At 40.9% G+C, this 15,497-nt stretch overlaps 1 protein-coding gene across 1 annotated transcript in view; it reads right to left on the reverse strand.

Annotated features, from left to right (window-relative positions):
• The window catches only part of LOC136315732 (UDP-N-acetylglucosamine transporter TMEM241), a 90,359-nt gene extending 80,783 nt beyond the window's left edge, over positions 1–9,576 (reverse strand). The window contains exons 1-2 of the mRNA XM_066247587.1: positions 9,426–9,576; positions 5,263–5,309 (exon numbers count right to left, since the gene is read on the reverse strand). Coding sequence (XP_066103684.1) covers positions 5,263–5,309; positions 9,426–9,497 — 119 coding nt within the window. The 5' untranslated portion in view covers positions 9,498–9,576. The remainder of the gene's footprint in view (positions 1–5,262; positions 5,310–9,425) is intronic.
• Positions 9,577–15,497: the final 5,921 nt, after the last annotated feature.

The following is a 15,497-nucleotide window of genomic DNA, read 5'->3' on the forward strand; positions in this document are numbered from 1 at the left end:
CCCGAGGTCGCCGGCTTCAGCATGGGATTGTAGACAAGATCCCATGGCTGCTGGCCTGAAGTCTAAGGTCACTGGCTTGAAGGCCAAGGTCGCTGCCTTGAGCCCAAGGTTGCTGGCTTGAGCAAGGGGTCCCTGGCTCAGCTAGAGCCCCCCAGTCAAGGCACATATGAGAAAGCAATCAATGAACAACTAAAGTGGGGCAACTATCATTTGATGCTTCTCATCTCTCTCCCTTCCTGTCTGTCCCTCATAAAAAACCAACTATACACACACACACACACACACACACTATATATATATACTATATATTATATACTATATATATATATATATATAAGCATCCCTCCCTTTCCCACTGCAGAAAGCACAGCAAAATAGCAAATGACTTGTTTTTTTATTTCAGGTGAATCATTCATAAATTTCAAAACCTTACTTTTAGTTATGACTTGAGACACTACCTCAGAAATGATTACAACATACTTATGTATCGCGACACCACAGTTGAGAACCTCTAACCTACAGGATAAAGTCATTTGTGTGTGACACACAATCCTTCTGGAATTGGCACCTGCCCCTCTCCAGGATCACCTCCTGTCTGTCGCCATGGGCAACCACATTTCCAGCCACACCGAACGGCCCACAGCCCCAGGAATGTGCCAGGCCACTTCATATTTCTCAGAGTTTGCTCATGCTGTCCAATTTTTTGTTTTTAATTTTATTTATTTATTTTTTAAGCGAACCAGAGACAGAGAGAGACAGACAGGAAGGGAGAGAGAAGCATCAACTCGTAGTTGCGTTCATTGACTGCTTCTCATACGTGCCTTGACCAGAGGGCTCCAGCCAAGCCAGTGAACCTTGCTCAAGCCAGTGATCTTGGGCTCAAGCCAGCAACCTCAGGATTTCTAACCTGGGTCCCCAGCGCCCCAGATGAATGCTCTGTCTACTGCACCACCACTGATCAGGCATCCTGTGCTGTCCTCTTGACCCATAATGTTCTTCCAGTCTCCTGTGTGTTGGTGGACACCTGCTTATTCCATAAGATCAGTTTTTAAGTATCCTTTGCTGACAGACAGGTGGAACAAATACGGGCTGTGCCCTTGAGCAGCTTGGTCTAGAGAAGTGGTTCTCACCTTGACGGTTTTTCTCCCCAGGGGATATCTGGCGCTATCTGGAGACAGTTTTGGTTGTCACAGTAGGAGTGTGGGAGGGGAGGGTTGTGACCAGTACCTGGTGAGCAGAAGCCAGGGGATGCTGCTGAACTTCCTACAATGTGCAGGACAGCACCCATAACAAAAGATTGCATTTGAGGAAGCTCCCTCCCTTAACAAGAGAGAGAGAGCATATAGGAAAAACACAAAATCAGGGGCCAGCAAGCAAGTTAGGAGTTGTTAGAGTAGTTTGGGAGATGACAGTGGCATGGGGATGAAGAAGGTGGACAGAGTCTAACCACATTCAGGAGGTCCTGGAGGTTAACTGCATGTTAGGGACGAAGGAGACAAAGTAATCAAGAATAACTACCCGGGCCTGATCAGGTGGTGGTGCAGAGGATAAAGCATTGAACTGGGATGCAGAGGATCCAGTTTCGAAATCCTGAGGTTGCTACCTTGAGTGCAGGCTCATCCAGCTTGACTGTGGGCTCACCAGCTTGAGCACAGGGTCGCTGGCTTGAGCCCAAAGGTCACTATCTTGAAGCTCAAGGCTGCTGGCTTGAGCCCAAGTTCGCTGGCTTGAGCAAGGGGTCACTCGGTCTGCTGTAGCCCCCCAGTCAAGGCACATATGAGAAAGCAGTCAATCAACAACTAAAGGTGCCACAACGAAGAACTGATGCTTCTCATCTCTTTCCTTTCCCACCTACCTGTCCTTATCTGTCCCTCTCTCTGTCCTTCTCTCTGTCTCTCTCTCACACACACACACAAAAGGAATAACTAGCAGGTTTCTGAGTCAGGCAACTGGATAGAGGGTATTATTCACTACATGTAAATTTAAGGGACAGGCAAAAGAGAAAAGCAAGCTCCATGAGGACAGGAATCTTTGTTTTCTTCACTGATGTCTAGAAGTATCTGGAACAGTGCCTGGCACACAGTATGCACCCTGTAAATATTTGTAGAATGAGTTACTCTGCCCTACTGCATATCTCCTATTGTTTTATTCATTGTGAATATTCCATGGGCATTTGAGAACATAATCTATATTTTCAAGATACAATGTTTGATATTTACCTATTAATTGTATTACTTAGCGCATATGTATAATACAATTAATATATGTATGGAGATTTTTGTTTGTCCAATTGAACTGTCAAAGAACTATAGCGATGAATTTGTCTCCTATTACCAGTATGTTTCTATTTATCCCTGTATTCCTGCACTTTTAGTTTGATGAATGATGGCGCCCAGTTGTTTGGTTGGTGTCAATAGGTACTCATCACCATTTTATTTTCATTTTTAACTGCATGCTGCAGCATTAGAATGTCTTTTCATTTTAGACTGCATGCTTTAGCATTATAACATGTATCTCTCTGACTTCACTTGTTTAATGCTTTCTGTCCTGAATTCAACATTGTCTGACATTAAGATCATGACCCTTGCTTTTTTGTTTGCATTTGTGTAATATAAAAAATGGATTAAAAATGAGAGATAATGAGCTCAACCACATATTTAAATGCTATAATTAAAACAATTTAGCATAACACCTTTTCTTTTCTTTCTTTTCTTTGTGACAAAGACAGAGACAGAGATAAAGAGAGGGACAGACAGACAGGAAAGGAGGGAGTTGAGAAGCATCAAGTCTGTGTCGCGGCACCTTAGTTATTCATTGACTGCTTCCCATATGAGCCTTGACCAGGGGGCTGCAGCAGAGTGAGTGACCCCATGCCCATGCCAGTGACCTTGGGCTCAAGACAGCAACCTTCGGCTTCAAGCCAGCAACCTTTGGGCACAAACCAGTGACCATGGGGTCATGTTTATGATCCCATGCTTAAGCCAGAGACCCCACACTCAAGCTGGTGAGCTCGTGCTCATGCCAGATGAGCCCATGCTCAAGCTGGTGACCTTGGGGTTTCAAATCTGGGTCCACCACGTCCCAGTCTGATGCTCTATCCACTGTGCCACTGCCTGGTCGGGCTAGCATAACCCCTTTTCTTAAAAGCTGACAACTAAGTACTCATTTAGAAATATTCCATGTCTACTAGACTTATCAGGGTGATCACTTTGTAAGTTATATAAATGTCTATTCACCATGTTGTACAGCTGAAACTAATATTTTGTCAACTGTATTTTTTTAAAAAGCTTAAGAAAATTTTTACCAAATAATTTTCCCAAAAAGCTAAAGAAAAAAGAAGTTTATTACCAAGATAATAAAAAAAAAAGACCCTAGAAAAATAACTCTGTATATTATATTAACTACCCAAAGGCAAAGTAAGGATTATACAATAAAACGTAACAAACGGGGCCAGTATAAATGAAACTATTAGTGGAGGGATGATTTCTTCACATTGAAGAAATAAAATACACTAAAATAACAAAATACACTAAAATAAACCAACAATGATCAAGAATTGACTAAAGATTTGATGAAATGTAGGTAAATATCAGCATAACATTGTGACAGAGAAGAGTAACTATGAAGGCAATGGTGAAGCACAAAAGAAACTCAATATATTCTTCTATATAAATAAAATATTTAAAAAATAGAAAGGTGATGGCCCTGGCCAGTTGGCTCAGCGGTAAAGCGTCGGCCTGGCTTGCGGGGGACTCGGGTTCGATTCCCGGCCAGGGCACATAGGAGAGGCGCCCATTTGCTTCTCCACCCCCACCCCTTCCTCTCTGTCTCTCTCTTCCCCTCCCGCAGCCAAGGCTCCATTGGAGCAAAGATGGCCCGGACACTGGGGATGGCTCCTTGGCCTCTGCTCCAGGCGCTAGAGTGGCTCAGGTCGCGGGAGAGCGATGCCCCGGAGGGGCAGAGCATCGCCCCCTGGTGGGCAGAGCGTCGCCCCTGGTGGGCGTGCCAGGTGGATCCCGGTTGGGTGCATGCGGGAGTCTGTCTGTCTCACTGTCTCTCCCCGTTTCCAGCTTCAGAAAAATATTAAAAAAAAACAAAAACAAAAACAAAACAAAACAAAAAAAAAAATAGAAAGGTGAGAGGGAATAAGGTGAAAAAGAAATATGAGTGTCAGAGCACTACAGGTTGCTTCTATAATACCTAGACTACTGACCTGACCCTATGGCATTTTTACCTCCAATCTTCTTTCTAATAATAGCATCCCTCCGTCACATGACCAAACACTGAGTTCACCTCATGTTATCTCTGTTGCTTCCTTTTTATGTTCAAACAATAAATTTTCTATGATGGCACTTTTTAAAATATTTAAATAATCAATATAATTATAAACAAAGTAAAAAGGCAAAAAAACAAAACAATTGTAAAAATAATAAAAAATTCCAATAAACATAATGGACAAGTGGTTTGCATTCTTAAAATATAAATAATTCATTAAACTGCTAAGAAAAATACTAAAACCTCTCTAAAACTAAAAGAGTAAAATGCACAAATAGACAGTTCACTGAAAGAAAAGATACAAATTAGTAATAAATATTAGAAAGTTGTCCAACTTCAAGAATAAACAAGAAATGGTAAGATAAAACAATGTGATACCATTTGGGGCTCATAAAATCAGCCGAAAGAAGAAAAAATAGTCATGGTTCAAGTATATTATAGAACTTTTCATATACAGCCTGGATGACAATGTAAATTGGTAAAACATTTTTGGAAAAGATTTTGTTAATATGCATTAAGAATCCTAAAGCAGTTCATATTCTTTAACCCAAATTTCTTATGTAGGAATCTACATCAAAGAAAGAGTTGGAAACTTGGCAGAGTTAAATACAAAAAATGTCTGATAACATCATTATGTTTGTACCACCCAAATAGGACACAATTTAAATGCTCATTCATAGACTAGCTAAATAAATTCTAGTAAGTCTATTTGCTAAAAATATCCATGGAAATCACTGAAAATATTTTAAAGAGAAAGGGTAGAGGGAGTCAAATATATGGTGACAGAAGATTTGACTTGGAGTGTTGAGCACTCAATACAATGTACAGATGATGATTATAGAATTGTATACTTGAAAACTTGTATAATTTTATTAATCAATGTCACCCATAAACATTTAAAAATTTTAACATATATTTTAAAGAACATTTAATGATGCTGGTTGACATGTCCTACAAGTGTGTATAAGGAGCATAAAAAATACTCACCCTTGGAACAATGTAGGGTAGGTAAATTTCAAGACAGACAGCACATACTGAAAAACAAATTCCAGGTTAATGGACACTTTCAAATTATAGAGAATTGATAAACCACATAGTCAAAGAAATCCCTACTGAAGAAACATAAGGCCTTTATTCCCATCCTCTCCCCGCCAAAATCACACATTGGAAAACAAAAAAAACAAACAAAAAAGACCTTCCAAGTCACACTGAAGAGTGGGCCTGCTTTCCCCCGTGCACCAGAAGCCAGCCCACCCCAGCTGGAGAATGAGCAAAGTGGGACAGCAGCCGAGCCTGAGGTTCAGACGGTGAACCACTCAGCATCTTCCCAGAGCCCAGAGCATCTCCAGAGAAAACCAGACAAACCCTGGATACAGTCTGTTTGCTCAGCGTATCCACTTTATCTGCTCTCCGGTCAGTGTCCCCAAAAGTCCAACCCCCTTCTTTGTTTCTCTTCAAATAAAAGTGCATCCTAGTCTTTCCTGGTTTTCTTCTGTGTTTAGGTTTTGTTTGGTTTTGCATGCTAAGGATTGTTTTCCTAATTAATTCTACTTAGATGTCACAATTTTTGCTGTGCTCTAGCATTTCAAGTATTTTTTTAAACCAACTCGCTAAGGTCAACATGTATTTATATTGTTAAGTTTACAGCACTTAATGAATGGGGGGATTGTCTTATGTCCTTTTAGATCTCTTTTGCTATTTTTCTATCACTAAGCACTTAAAAAATTTTAAAGCCTAAAACCATTAAATGGCTTTAGGAAGGACTCCACTGATTCTTCACATGGCCTGAAAAATGGAATAGTGTTGGGCAAATTTACATATCAATTTGCATGAGTTCCTAAATGTCACATGCTGGCTAACTGCCTCTGTGCACGGGTATACATTTATTAGAAATGACCTTCACTCTTGTCTGGTCTATTTACTGACATAAGTCAATATGTTCCTCCCCACTCTTCTCTGACATTTTCATTCTAGAACACAGATAGAGAAAGCATTGAGTGGTTATCTGGACCATATCCTGCATCTCCTTTAATGACTTTCATGAAGATAACAAATATTTACTTAGTTTACTGTGTGCTGAGCTTTGTCCTAGATACTGGAGGTGATAGAAAATGCTGAAGCTCTCACTTCACCTTCCTAGAGAACAGTGAAAAAAGCAAATCCCTGACAAGGTGTATCTAAGTCCTAAATATAATTATGTTTCTCCTTTCAGCAAGTCCTCATACCACTGAAAAGTGCCGCTGAGAGAGAGCACAATGCTGTTTGGAAGAACAGTGAGAGCTTCTCAGGGAAGAGGAAGGAGCAATTTGGGAGCCTTTGAAAGGAGAACAGATGTAGACTTTGCCTCCAGACTGAAGGCTTCATGCCTGTGAGGAGAAGGACAGGTGGCTGCCTGGGCTCCAGGTCCGGGCACTGCTGGAACCTCCCACAGGATGGAGGAACACGCCATCCTGACTGGGCGGCCAGGCCAGGAAAGCCAGAACACTTGCTGTTCAAACAGTGATGAGACTAAGGAACGAAACTATGATGTAGAAGATTTTCTTTTTTTTAAGAGTTTTAAAATTCATTTTAGAGAGAGGAGGGAGGGGAGAGAGAGAGAGAGAGAGAGAGAGAGAGAGAGAGAGAGAAGGTGAAGGAGCAGGAAGCATCAACTCTCATATGTGCCTTGACCAGGCAAGCCAGGGGTTTAGAACCGGTGATCTCAGCGTTCCAGGTGGACACTTTATCCACTGCGCCACCACAGGTCAGTCTTAATGAAATTTTTTATACAAGTAGAAGGGAAACAGTTTGAGGAGAAACTACAGAGAAATATGAAAATAAAGAAACTAGCATACAGTGTTCTAAAAACTTGAAGAAAAGATCCTCGATTGCAGACACAGAAAGACTTCGTTAATTCTAAGAGAAAATCCTTTGGCAGAGATGGGATGCGGAGGAATATGCCCACGGGGTGCGCACTCCACAGCTCTTTTCTCAGTTGGTCTCTATTTGGTCCCATTCACTTTGGCTGCTGAAAGAAGTGTGACCTTCCTGGCTGAGAAGATGAAACTATAGCATAATCTGCGAGTTACTAAGTCCCTACCTGAGCCCCATTATGAACAACCACCTCTCCTACCCCTCTGGGAGCCTTGTGGCTGCTCTACATGGCTCTTAACTTCACCTCCTCCTTCCTCTTTATACTATGCCCTCGCCTCACCTCTCTCTGCTCTCTGCTGTTCTCCTACTTTCCATATAGCTCCCAACACTCCCCAACAGCCCTGAACCAAAGCATCCAAACCGTCATGGAAACGCAGAAGGATGTTCCTCGGCTTATTGTTTAAAGTCTGAGGGCCCCTGGCATTTATTTCTATTCCCCAGATTAGATATTCTTGGGGGCAAGAGTATTTGGTTTATTTTTATGTAGCACCTTGAGACGATGCACATAGAAGGTACTCATTCTTTATTACAATAAAATGTTGTAGTGCCTCAATAAAAATAAAAATAGTGCCACACATGCAAATGTACACACAGAGGGGGATAAGTTTCAGTGAACTAACCACTGTCTGCCTGCTGGATTTTTTTCTTTTTTTTGCTTAGATACACATTTTTTTCTAGCCAATGCCTCAACTCTTCTGATAATTATACAGAAATTAAGGCAGTTCATTCTGTTTTAAAGTATAATGTTATCAATATATCAATCATGTTAGCTAGACAAATTAAAATATACTACTCACAAAAATTAGGGGATATTTTATCACTTCATATTCATTTTGAAATATCCCCTAATTTTTCTGAGCAGTATAGTTAAATATAAAGGCCAAGATTTCACAAATTCACATATTCCTGAGTAGATACTACAAAAAAATCTTTAGTTTAGCTCCCTGTCCCATGAGGAAAAACCGAATCTGTTAAAAGCTAATAATTACTGTGTCATACCATAAGCAAAAGACTTGCCTTCCTCCCTTCCCTCTTCTACAGTAACTGCCACTTTATGTAGCATGCACCATGATGTTGGGCGCTCAGCAGATCACCTTACAAACATCATTTTAATTAATCCTTGTGACAACTCTGTGAAGGGGACTTTTTATCCCATTTCAGATTTAAAAGACTCAGGCTTAGAATCATTCAAGTCCCAAAGGCCAGATAAGTGGAGCCAGGAATGCAAACCTCTCTCTGGCTCCCAGCAAGGAGGTATTAATGGATCCTTAAAGGCCCATCACCATAAGTAGAAATCCACTGAACAGGGAAAGAGGTATCCTCTGAACATACTGAAGACAGCCACTTGCACTGAGAAAGACAGTATCATGAAATGCTGTTTCTTAATGGTTCTTTTCCAGAGAGCCAGAGGGGTTTTGGGGTGGCGGGGGGGGGGGGGGGGAGTGAGGGTTGGTAAAGGGAGTAGCAGAGATCCTACACTGGGGAAGGTGGTCCTGGGCCTGTCACTGCTTGGGTTTGGTGTCTAGCCCAGAGTCCAGGATAAGGGCAATTCCCCGTCCCAGCCAACCTTTCTCTGCATGTACCACCCCGAGGCGAGCTTCCCCTCCTAACAAAACAGAAAACATGGTGCCACTGCTTTTCTGCTGCTTCACAAACGGGTTTCATGACATTACTTTAGACAAATTAAGTTTACGTTTTATTTTTAAAAAATAATTCCATGAAAAATTATTGAATATACTGGAAGTGACAGGGATGGTAACATATTAAAAATAATCGGTTTGGGAATCAGTGGTGTGCGGCGGAGATGGACAGATCTCTTCTATTTAAAGGCTTCCAGTCAGTATTCGAGGGGGTTCTGGGGCAAGGGCATGTTTAGAAAAAAAAGGCAGGATGTGCCCGATTTCTTCCCCTACTCTTCCTTCCCCGAGGGAATGGGAACCAATTGTTTTCTCTCCCTTAGAAGTAGTACACACTGCCCCAAATTAAGTTCCTGCAAATTCGCCAGTCAAAAATCCGGTTTCCCAGGAGATGTGCAGAATGCTTTTCAGGGCAGGAAACGGGGCAGTGCAGTTAACACAGGCTATTTCTAAGAGAGCATCCCACACAGAGCCGATTTCTTCTCCATCACCTTCAGGAAACAATCAGATAAAAGCTGGTGGCTGCATCTGTTCCACGTACAATCAGGGACTCAAATCTCCCACGCGGAATCCTCGCTTCCCCGCGCCCGATCCCCTCACCTTGTTCGTGAGGTAAAAAGCCAGGTAGCAGGTACAAAAGATGAGGCCGACCAGGCACCTCTTCGTGCACATCTGTCAATTCACAGCCCTTCTCTGGGACCCCGCGGCTGGAGCTGGGCCGCCACCCTGGCTGCCTGGACGGCCACGTGGCTTCGAGCTCCACCAATGGGCATGGGACCGCCCCCTGTGCCTGGCTCTTACGGGACTGCTCCTCTGTAGGGCGGGGTCTACTCGAGGTGGGCGGGGCGGCACCCAGCTGGCGGAAGGACCTTGCAGGAGAAGCTAGGTTGGCCAGGGCTGTGACCACCTGTAGAGAATGAATGGACGGTAGCTGTGTAAAAGCAGAAAGTGGAAGAAGGAAAAAATGCAGTTGACAGTACACTTCACAACACCCCATTACCATTCAGAGAAAAATGTTCATAGCTACCTCTGTACAGGGGACTTAAATATTGTTTGTGCTTTACTGAATTTTTCCAATTTTCTACATTGAGTCTGTATTACTTATGCAAACACAAAAAAAATTTTAAATGATAAATGTTATTTTAAAAGAAGGAAGGCTGCGGGGGAAGGCACTAGAATGGGTATAGTTGTTTTTCTTTAAGAGAAGGAATTCCATTTTGTTGAGATTTATATAAGAAATTATTCAAAAAGTGGGGTTTCAAGCACAGCTCCTGTTTCTAGTTTTTAGGGTGGGAAATTGACCTGTCAAATAGTAGTAAACAAACACGAAAACAGTAATGGACTTGGTCAGGAGTTAAAGGTGCAATTGAAATGTTCACCGCATGTAGAAACAAACGGATTTTTAGAAATACCACACACACCAGAAAATTTTTGCTCATTTTTACTTGTATTCCCTACATAACATTGTGTATCAAACTATATCATCCAAGCAAACACTGGCTGTATTGTCCCTACATAAAAGACAAATAAATTAAGAAGTTCTTTTCCCTTAACATTATCTTAGAAAAGAAATTTCAGATCTAAATTATCCTTACAAAAAAAAAAAATTGTGCCCAGTAGAATTTGCTAAAATCAATGGTTGATTTGATTTCCTGAGATTTCCCTGAGCTCTTTTAGTAGATGAACAAACTCAATTCAGGCCCTGTTATTTCTTAGTTATTGTTTCACTTATTTTCCTTGACAGAATTTGCTTAGCAAGCAGAAACAAGAACAATTAAGAACCATGTAAACAGAAATTGACATTGGTTGCGAAGGTGCTGCAAATCTTGTAAAAAGTTTTGATTTTTCCAAAGCTGCATTATTCTGTTCTACAAAACAAACTCAACTAACACTGAATAGCAATGAAATTATCAGGGCTTACATTGACAAACAATAAACTATGAGATTGAAGCAGACATTTTATATACATGAAAAGATTTAACTAGTTATATTGTTGAGGTCTTTGAGACCAAAAGATACAATTATTAAATTTTTGATGATGAGTCTATAAGTGCTCCATAAATGTTTGTTGAATAAAAAAGAGGAGCTTGCATAAAACAATACCTTGTGAGTTTTTTCCCTTACAAATATGTTTAATAATAATATTTTGAAAGCAAACATGGAGAATTTTCAAAATATGGCAGAAGCAGCTGCATATTTTTTGAGACTCCTCTAAGTTCCTCTTAAAACACAGAAAGACAGCCTGACCAGGTGGTGGCACAGTGGATAGAGCCTCAGACTGGGATGCAGAGGGCCCAGGTTCGAGACCCCGAGCTCACCAGCTTGAGCACGGGCTCATCTGGTTTGAGCAAAAGCTCACCAGCTTGAACCCAAGGTTGCTGGCTCCAGTAAGGGGTTACTCGGTCTGCTGAAGGCCCACGGTCAAGGCATATATGAGAAAGCAATCAATGAACAACTAAAGTGTTGCAACGCGCAATGAAAAACTAATGCTTCTCATCTCTCTCCGTCCCTGTCTATCCCCCTCTCTGACTTACTCTCTGTCTCTGAAAAAAAAAAAACAGAAAGACTACCAATATTCTTATGAATATAGATACAAAAATCAGCAAGATACTAGCAAATGGAATTCAGTAACATAAAAAAGTAGTATATGATGAGAAAAATAAAGCAAGGTTGATCTCAAGAAAAAAAAAGGAGCATATACATGACTAAGTGTGATTTATCTCAGGAATGTAAGGTTGCTTTAACATACAAAAATCAATTAATGTATTACACCATGACAATAAAATAAAAGACAAAAATCATATCATCATCTCAGTTGAAACAGATAAGGTGTTTGACAAAATCCAACACACTTCCATAATAATAATTTTAAAAATTAAAACTAGGAATAGAAGGGTACTTCCACAAGTTAATAAAAGGCATCTGTGAAAACCCTACAGTTAGCATTATTTTTAGTAATGAAAGACAATGATTTCCTCCCTAAGGTTCCTGAACAGGAGAAGGATGACCATTGTTGCCACTTCTATTATACATTGTATTGGAAGTTCTAGTAGGACAATAGTCAAGAAAAGTTTTTTAAAGGCAACCAGATTGCAAAAGAGGTCAAACTTTATTATAGATGAGAAGATTTTGAATATCAAAAATTCTACAGGACACACTAAAATGCTATTAGAACTAAGAAATGAGTTCTCCAAAGTTGTAAGATACAAGACCAATACACAAAAAAATCAATTGCATTTCTATACATATGCAATGAACAATTTGAAAATTAAACTTGGGGGAAATTTTAATTAAAAATAGCACCAAATAGAATAAAATATTTAGTAATAAATTAAGCAAAATAAGTGCAAAATTTATATACTGAAAGCTATAAAACATTATTAAAGGCCTTGGCCGGTTGGCTCAGCGGTAGAGCGTCGGCCTGGCATGTGGGGGACCCGGGTTCGATTCCCGGCCAGGGCACATAGGAGAAGCGCCCATTTGCTTCTCCACCCCCACCCCCTCCTTCCTCTCTGTCTCTCTCTTCCCCTCCCGCAGCCAAGGCTCCATTGGAGCAAAGATGGCCCGGACGCTGGGGATGGCTCCTTGGCCTCTGCCCCAGGCGCTAGAGTGGTTCTGGTCGCGGCAGAGCGACCCCCCCCCCAGAGGGGCAGAGCATCGCCCCCTGGTGGGCAGAGCGTCGCCCCTGGTGGGCGTGCCGGGTGGATCCTGGTCGGGCGCATGCGGGAGTCTGTCTGACTGTCTCTCCCCGTTTCCAGCTTCAGAAAAAATACAAAAAAAAAAATTATTAAAGAAGATAAAAATAAATGGAAAAATAGTCATGCTCATAAGTTGGAAGATTTGATATCATTAAGATGGCAATATTTCCCAACTTGATCTACTAATTCAACATAAAACCTTATCAAAATTCCAGGTGGTTCCCCTGCAAAAATTAACAAGCTAATCCTAAAACTCATATGGAAATTCAAGATACCAGTTATAGCCAAAACAGTATTAAAAAAGGAGGAACAAACTTAAATGCATAGATCTTGAGTCCAAAAATTACTACAAAGCTGCAGTAGTCAAAACAGTATGGTACTAATATGATAAGATACAGATCAGTAGAATTGAATCCAGAAGTAAACCCTCATATTTATGACCAAATGATTTTTGACAAGGGTGCCAAAATAATCCAATAAGCAAAGAATAGCACTTTTCAACAACTGGTGCTGAGACAACTGAATATTGACTAAAGGTGGACCCTTATTTTATACCATACTCAAAAATTAACTCAAATGCTATGTGAAAGAAGCCAGTAACAAAAGACCACATGTTATATGATTTCATATGAAATATCCAGAATAGGTAAATCTATAGAGACAGAAGATAGCATAGTGGTTGGCTGGGGCTGGGAGGAGGGGGTGAAGAGAATGGAGTGACTGCTAAGGGGTATGGGTTTCTTTATGAGGTGATAAAAATGTTCTACAACTGATTGTCTTGATGGTTGCACAATTTAGAGAATATACTAAAAATCATTTAATTGCACTGACTGAGTTATATGATGTGTGAATTATATCTCTACAAAACTGTTATTTTAAGTGCCTGACCAGGTGGTGGTGCAGTGGATGGAGCGTCGACTTGGGATGCTGAGGACCCAGGTTCAAAACCCTGAGGATCCTGGCTTGAGCACAGGCTCATTGGCTTGAGCATGGGGTCACCAGCTTGAGCATGGGATATTAGACATGAGCCTTTGGTTGTTGGCTTGAGCCCAAATGTCACTGACTTGAAGACCAAGGTCGCTGGCTTGAGTAAGGGGTCACTGGCTCAGCTGGAGACCTCCAGTCAAGGCACATATGAGGACGCAATCAATGAACAACTAAAGTGCTGCAACAATGATTTGATGCTTCTCATCTTTCTCTCTTCCTGTCTATCTGTCCCTGTCTGTCCCTCCCTCTGTCTCTCTCACTAAAACAAACAAACAAACAAGAGACTGATCATGGTAGTGCAATGGAGAGAGTGTTGACCTGGGAGGTTGAGGTCTCGGGTTTGAAACCCCAAGATTGCCAACTTGAGCTCAGGGTTGCCGGCTTGAGCTTGGGATCATCAACATTGGCTTTTCTTTTTCTTGTTCCTTTTTTTTTTTTTTTTTTTTTTTTTTTTTTTTTTTTTTTTTTTTGGTGGGTTGGATGGATAGATGGATAAATGGATGTATGGATAGATGACAACTTTTTTCAAACCAAGGCTTCTTAAAGAAAGGGCACCAACTAGGTTTCTCGCTAGGAAGTTGCTATAAAAAACTGCTGAAATATCAAATCTCTTTACTAAGAGTGTCTCAAACCATACTGATGTTCCAGAGAAAGGGGCAGCGTGGAGTCTTTGTTCTTTAGAGAGAAGTTACCTTTCCCATGACTCAACCACCAAAGGCAAATTAAGCCACCTTCACTGCATGCTTCCTAAGGCAGGAGAAGTCACCCTTATATTTAGAAAGGATGTTCCCAGACCAAACAGGTTCTATGAAGCCCCTCCCCCTTCAAGGATTCTCAGCCCACAGGGCTCCACTAGCTCTTCTTATCTTGGGGTAATAGACAAGGCAAGGGCTGGTTTGAAGCTCAAGGTTGCTGGCTTGAGTCCAAGCTTGCTGGCTTGAGCAAGGGGTCACTGGCTTGGCCTCAGCCTCTGGGTCAAGGCACGTATGAGAAGCAATTGATGAGCAACTAAACTGATGAAACTATGAGTTGATGTTTCTCATCTCTCTCCCTGCCTCTCTCTCCCTCCCTCTCTCTTTCAAAAACAACAAAACAAAACAGTATATATACACATATATATATATCCCACTTATATATATAGTGCCATAAATAGAGAAAAACAAAATATTTTTATTAAAAAAAATGGTCCTGAGTTACATAGGATTCAGAACTGCTGAGTCCCATATAAACCTAACTGATGCATATTCATAACATTCCACTCTAGTAACCTTATATACATGACAGACTTTCCTGCCCTTATGCCATATCTTATACCCTGCCTTCCACCTGAGCTAGCTTTATAGCTTCTCTCTAGACTTCATGACCTAGTTTGGTGGCACCTCCTCCACGGAGCCTTTCCATATCTCACCAACCCACATATTGAGGCATTCATTGTCCAAAGCTGTCATTTGGCAATAAATCATGCACTCTCATGAGATAGAAATGTTGTATTGTTATTTACTGTTGCTATGTGAATGCCTTATCTCTCCAGCTGTAATCTCATAGTTCTTTTCTTTCTTCCGTAGGACTTTAGGAGTATTCTGGGAAATTAATAAATACTTGTTGATTGCCTGGAACAGCTACTTATAAAATAGACTAAATTAATTTCAATAAGAAGACTAGAGAGCTTTATTTATGTTTCCTTGAGCAACCAAAGAATCTGCCAATTCCATGTGTTTGTGTAGTGCACATTCTAAAATAGCTTTGTCTCTGCTGAGTGCTAGTGAGTTTATCAACAAATAAATAACAGTAAAAACTGGAGTTATATCTTTTCAACATTGTGCCAGCAAAATGGCCATTACCCTAATCAAGAACTCACTACTAAATAACATAGAACTATAATATATCCTGGTTTTGGTAAACCATATTTTTCCTATTAATAATATTTTTAGGCTCTGGCTGGTTAGCTCAGTGACAGAATATCAGCCCTGCATGTAGATGTCTTGAG

Source organism: Saccopteryx bilineata, chromosome 11 (genome assembly GCF_036850765.1).
Source record: "Saccopteryx bilineata isolate mSacBil1 chromosome 11, mSacBil1_pri_phased_curated, whole genome shotgun sequence".
Classification (NCBI taxonomy): Eukaryota; Metazoa; Chordata; class Mammalia; order Chiroptera; family Emballonuridae; genus Saccopteryx; species Saccopteryx bilineata.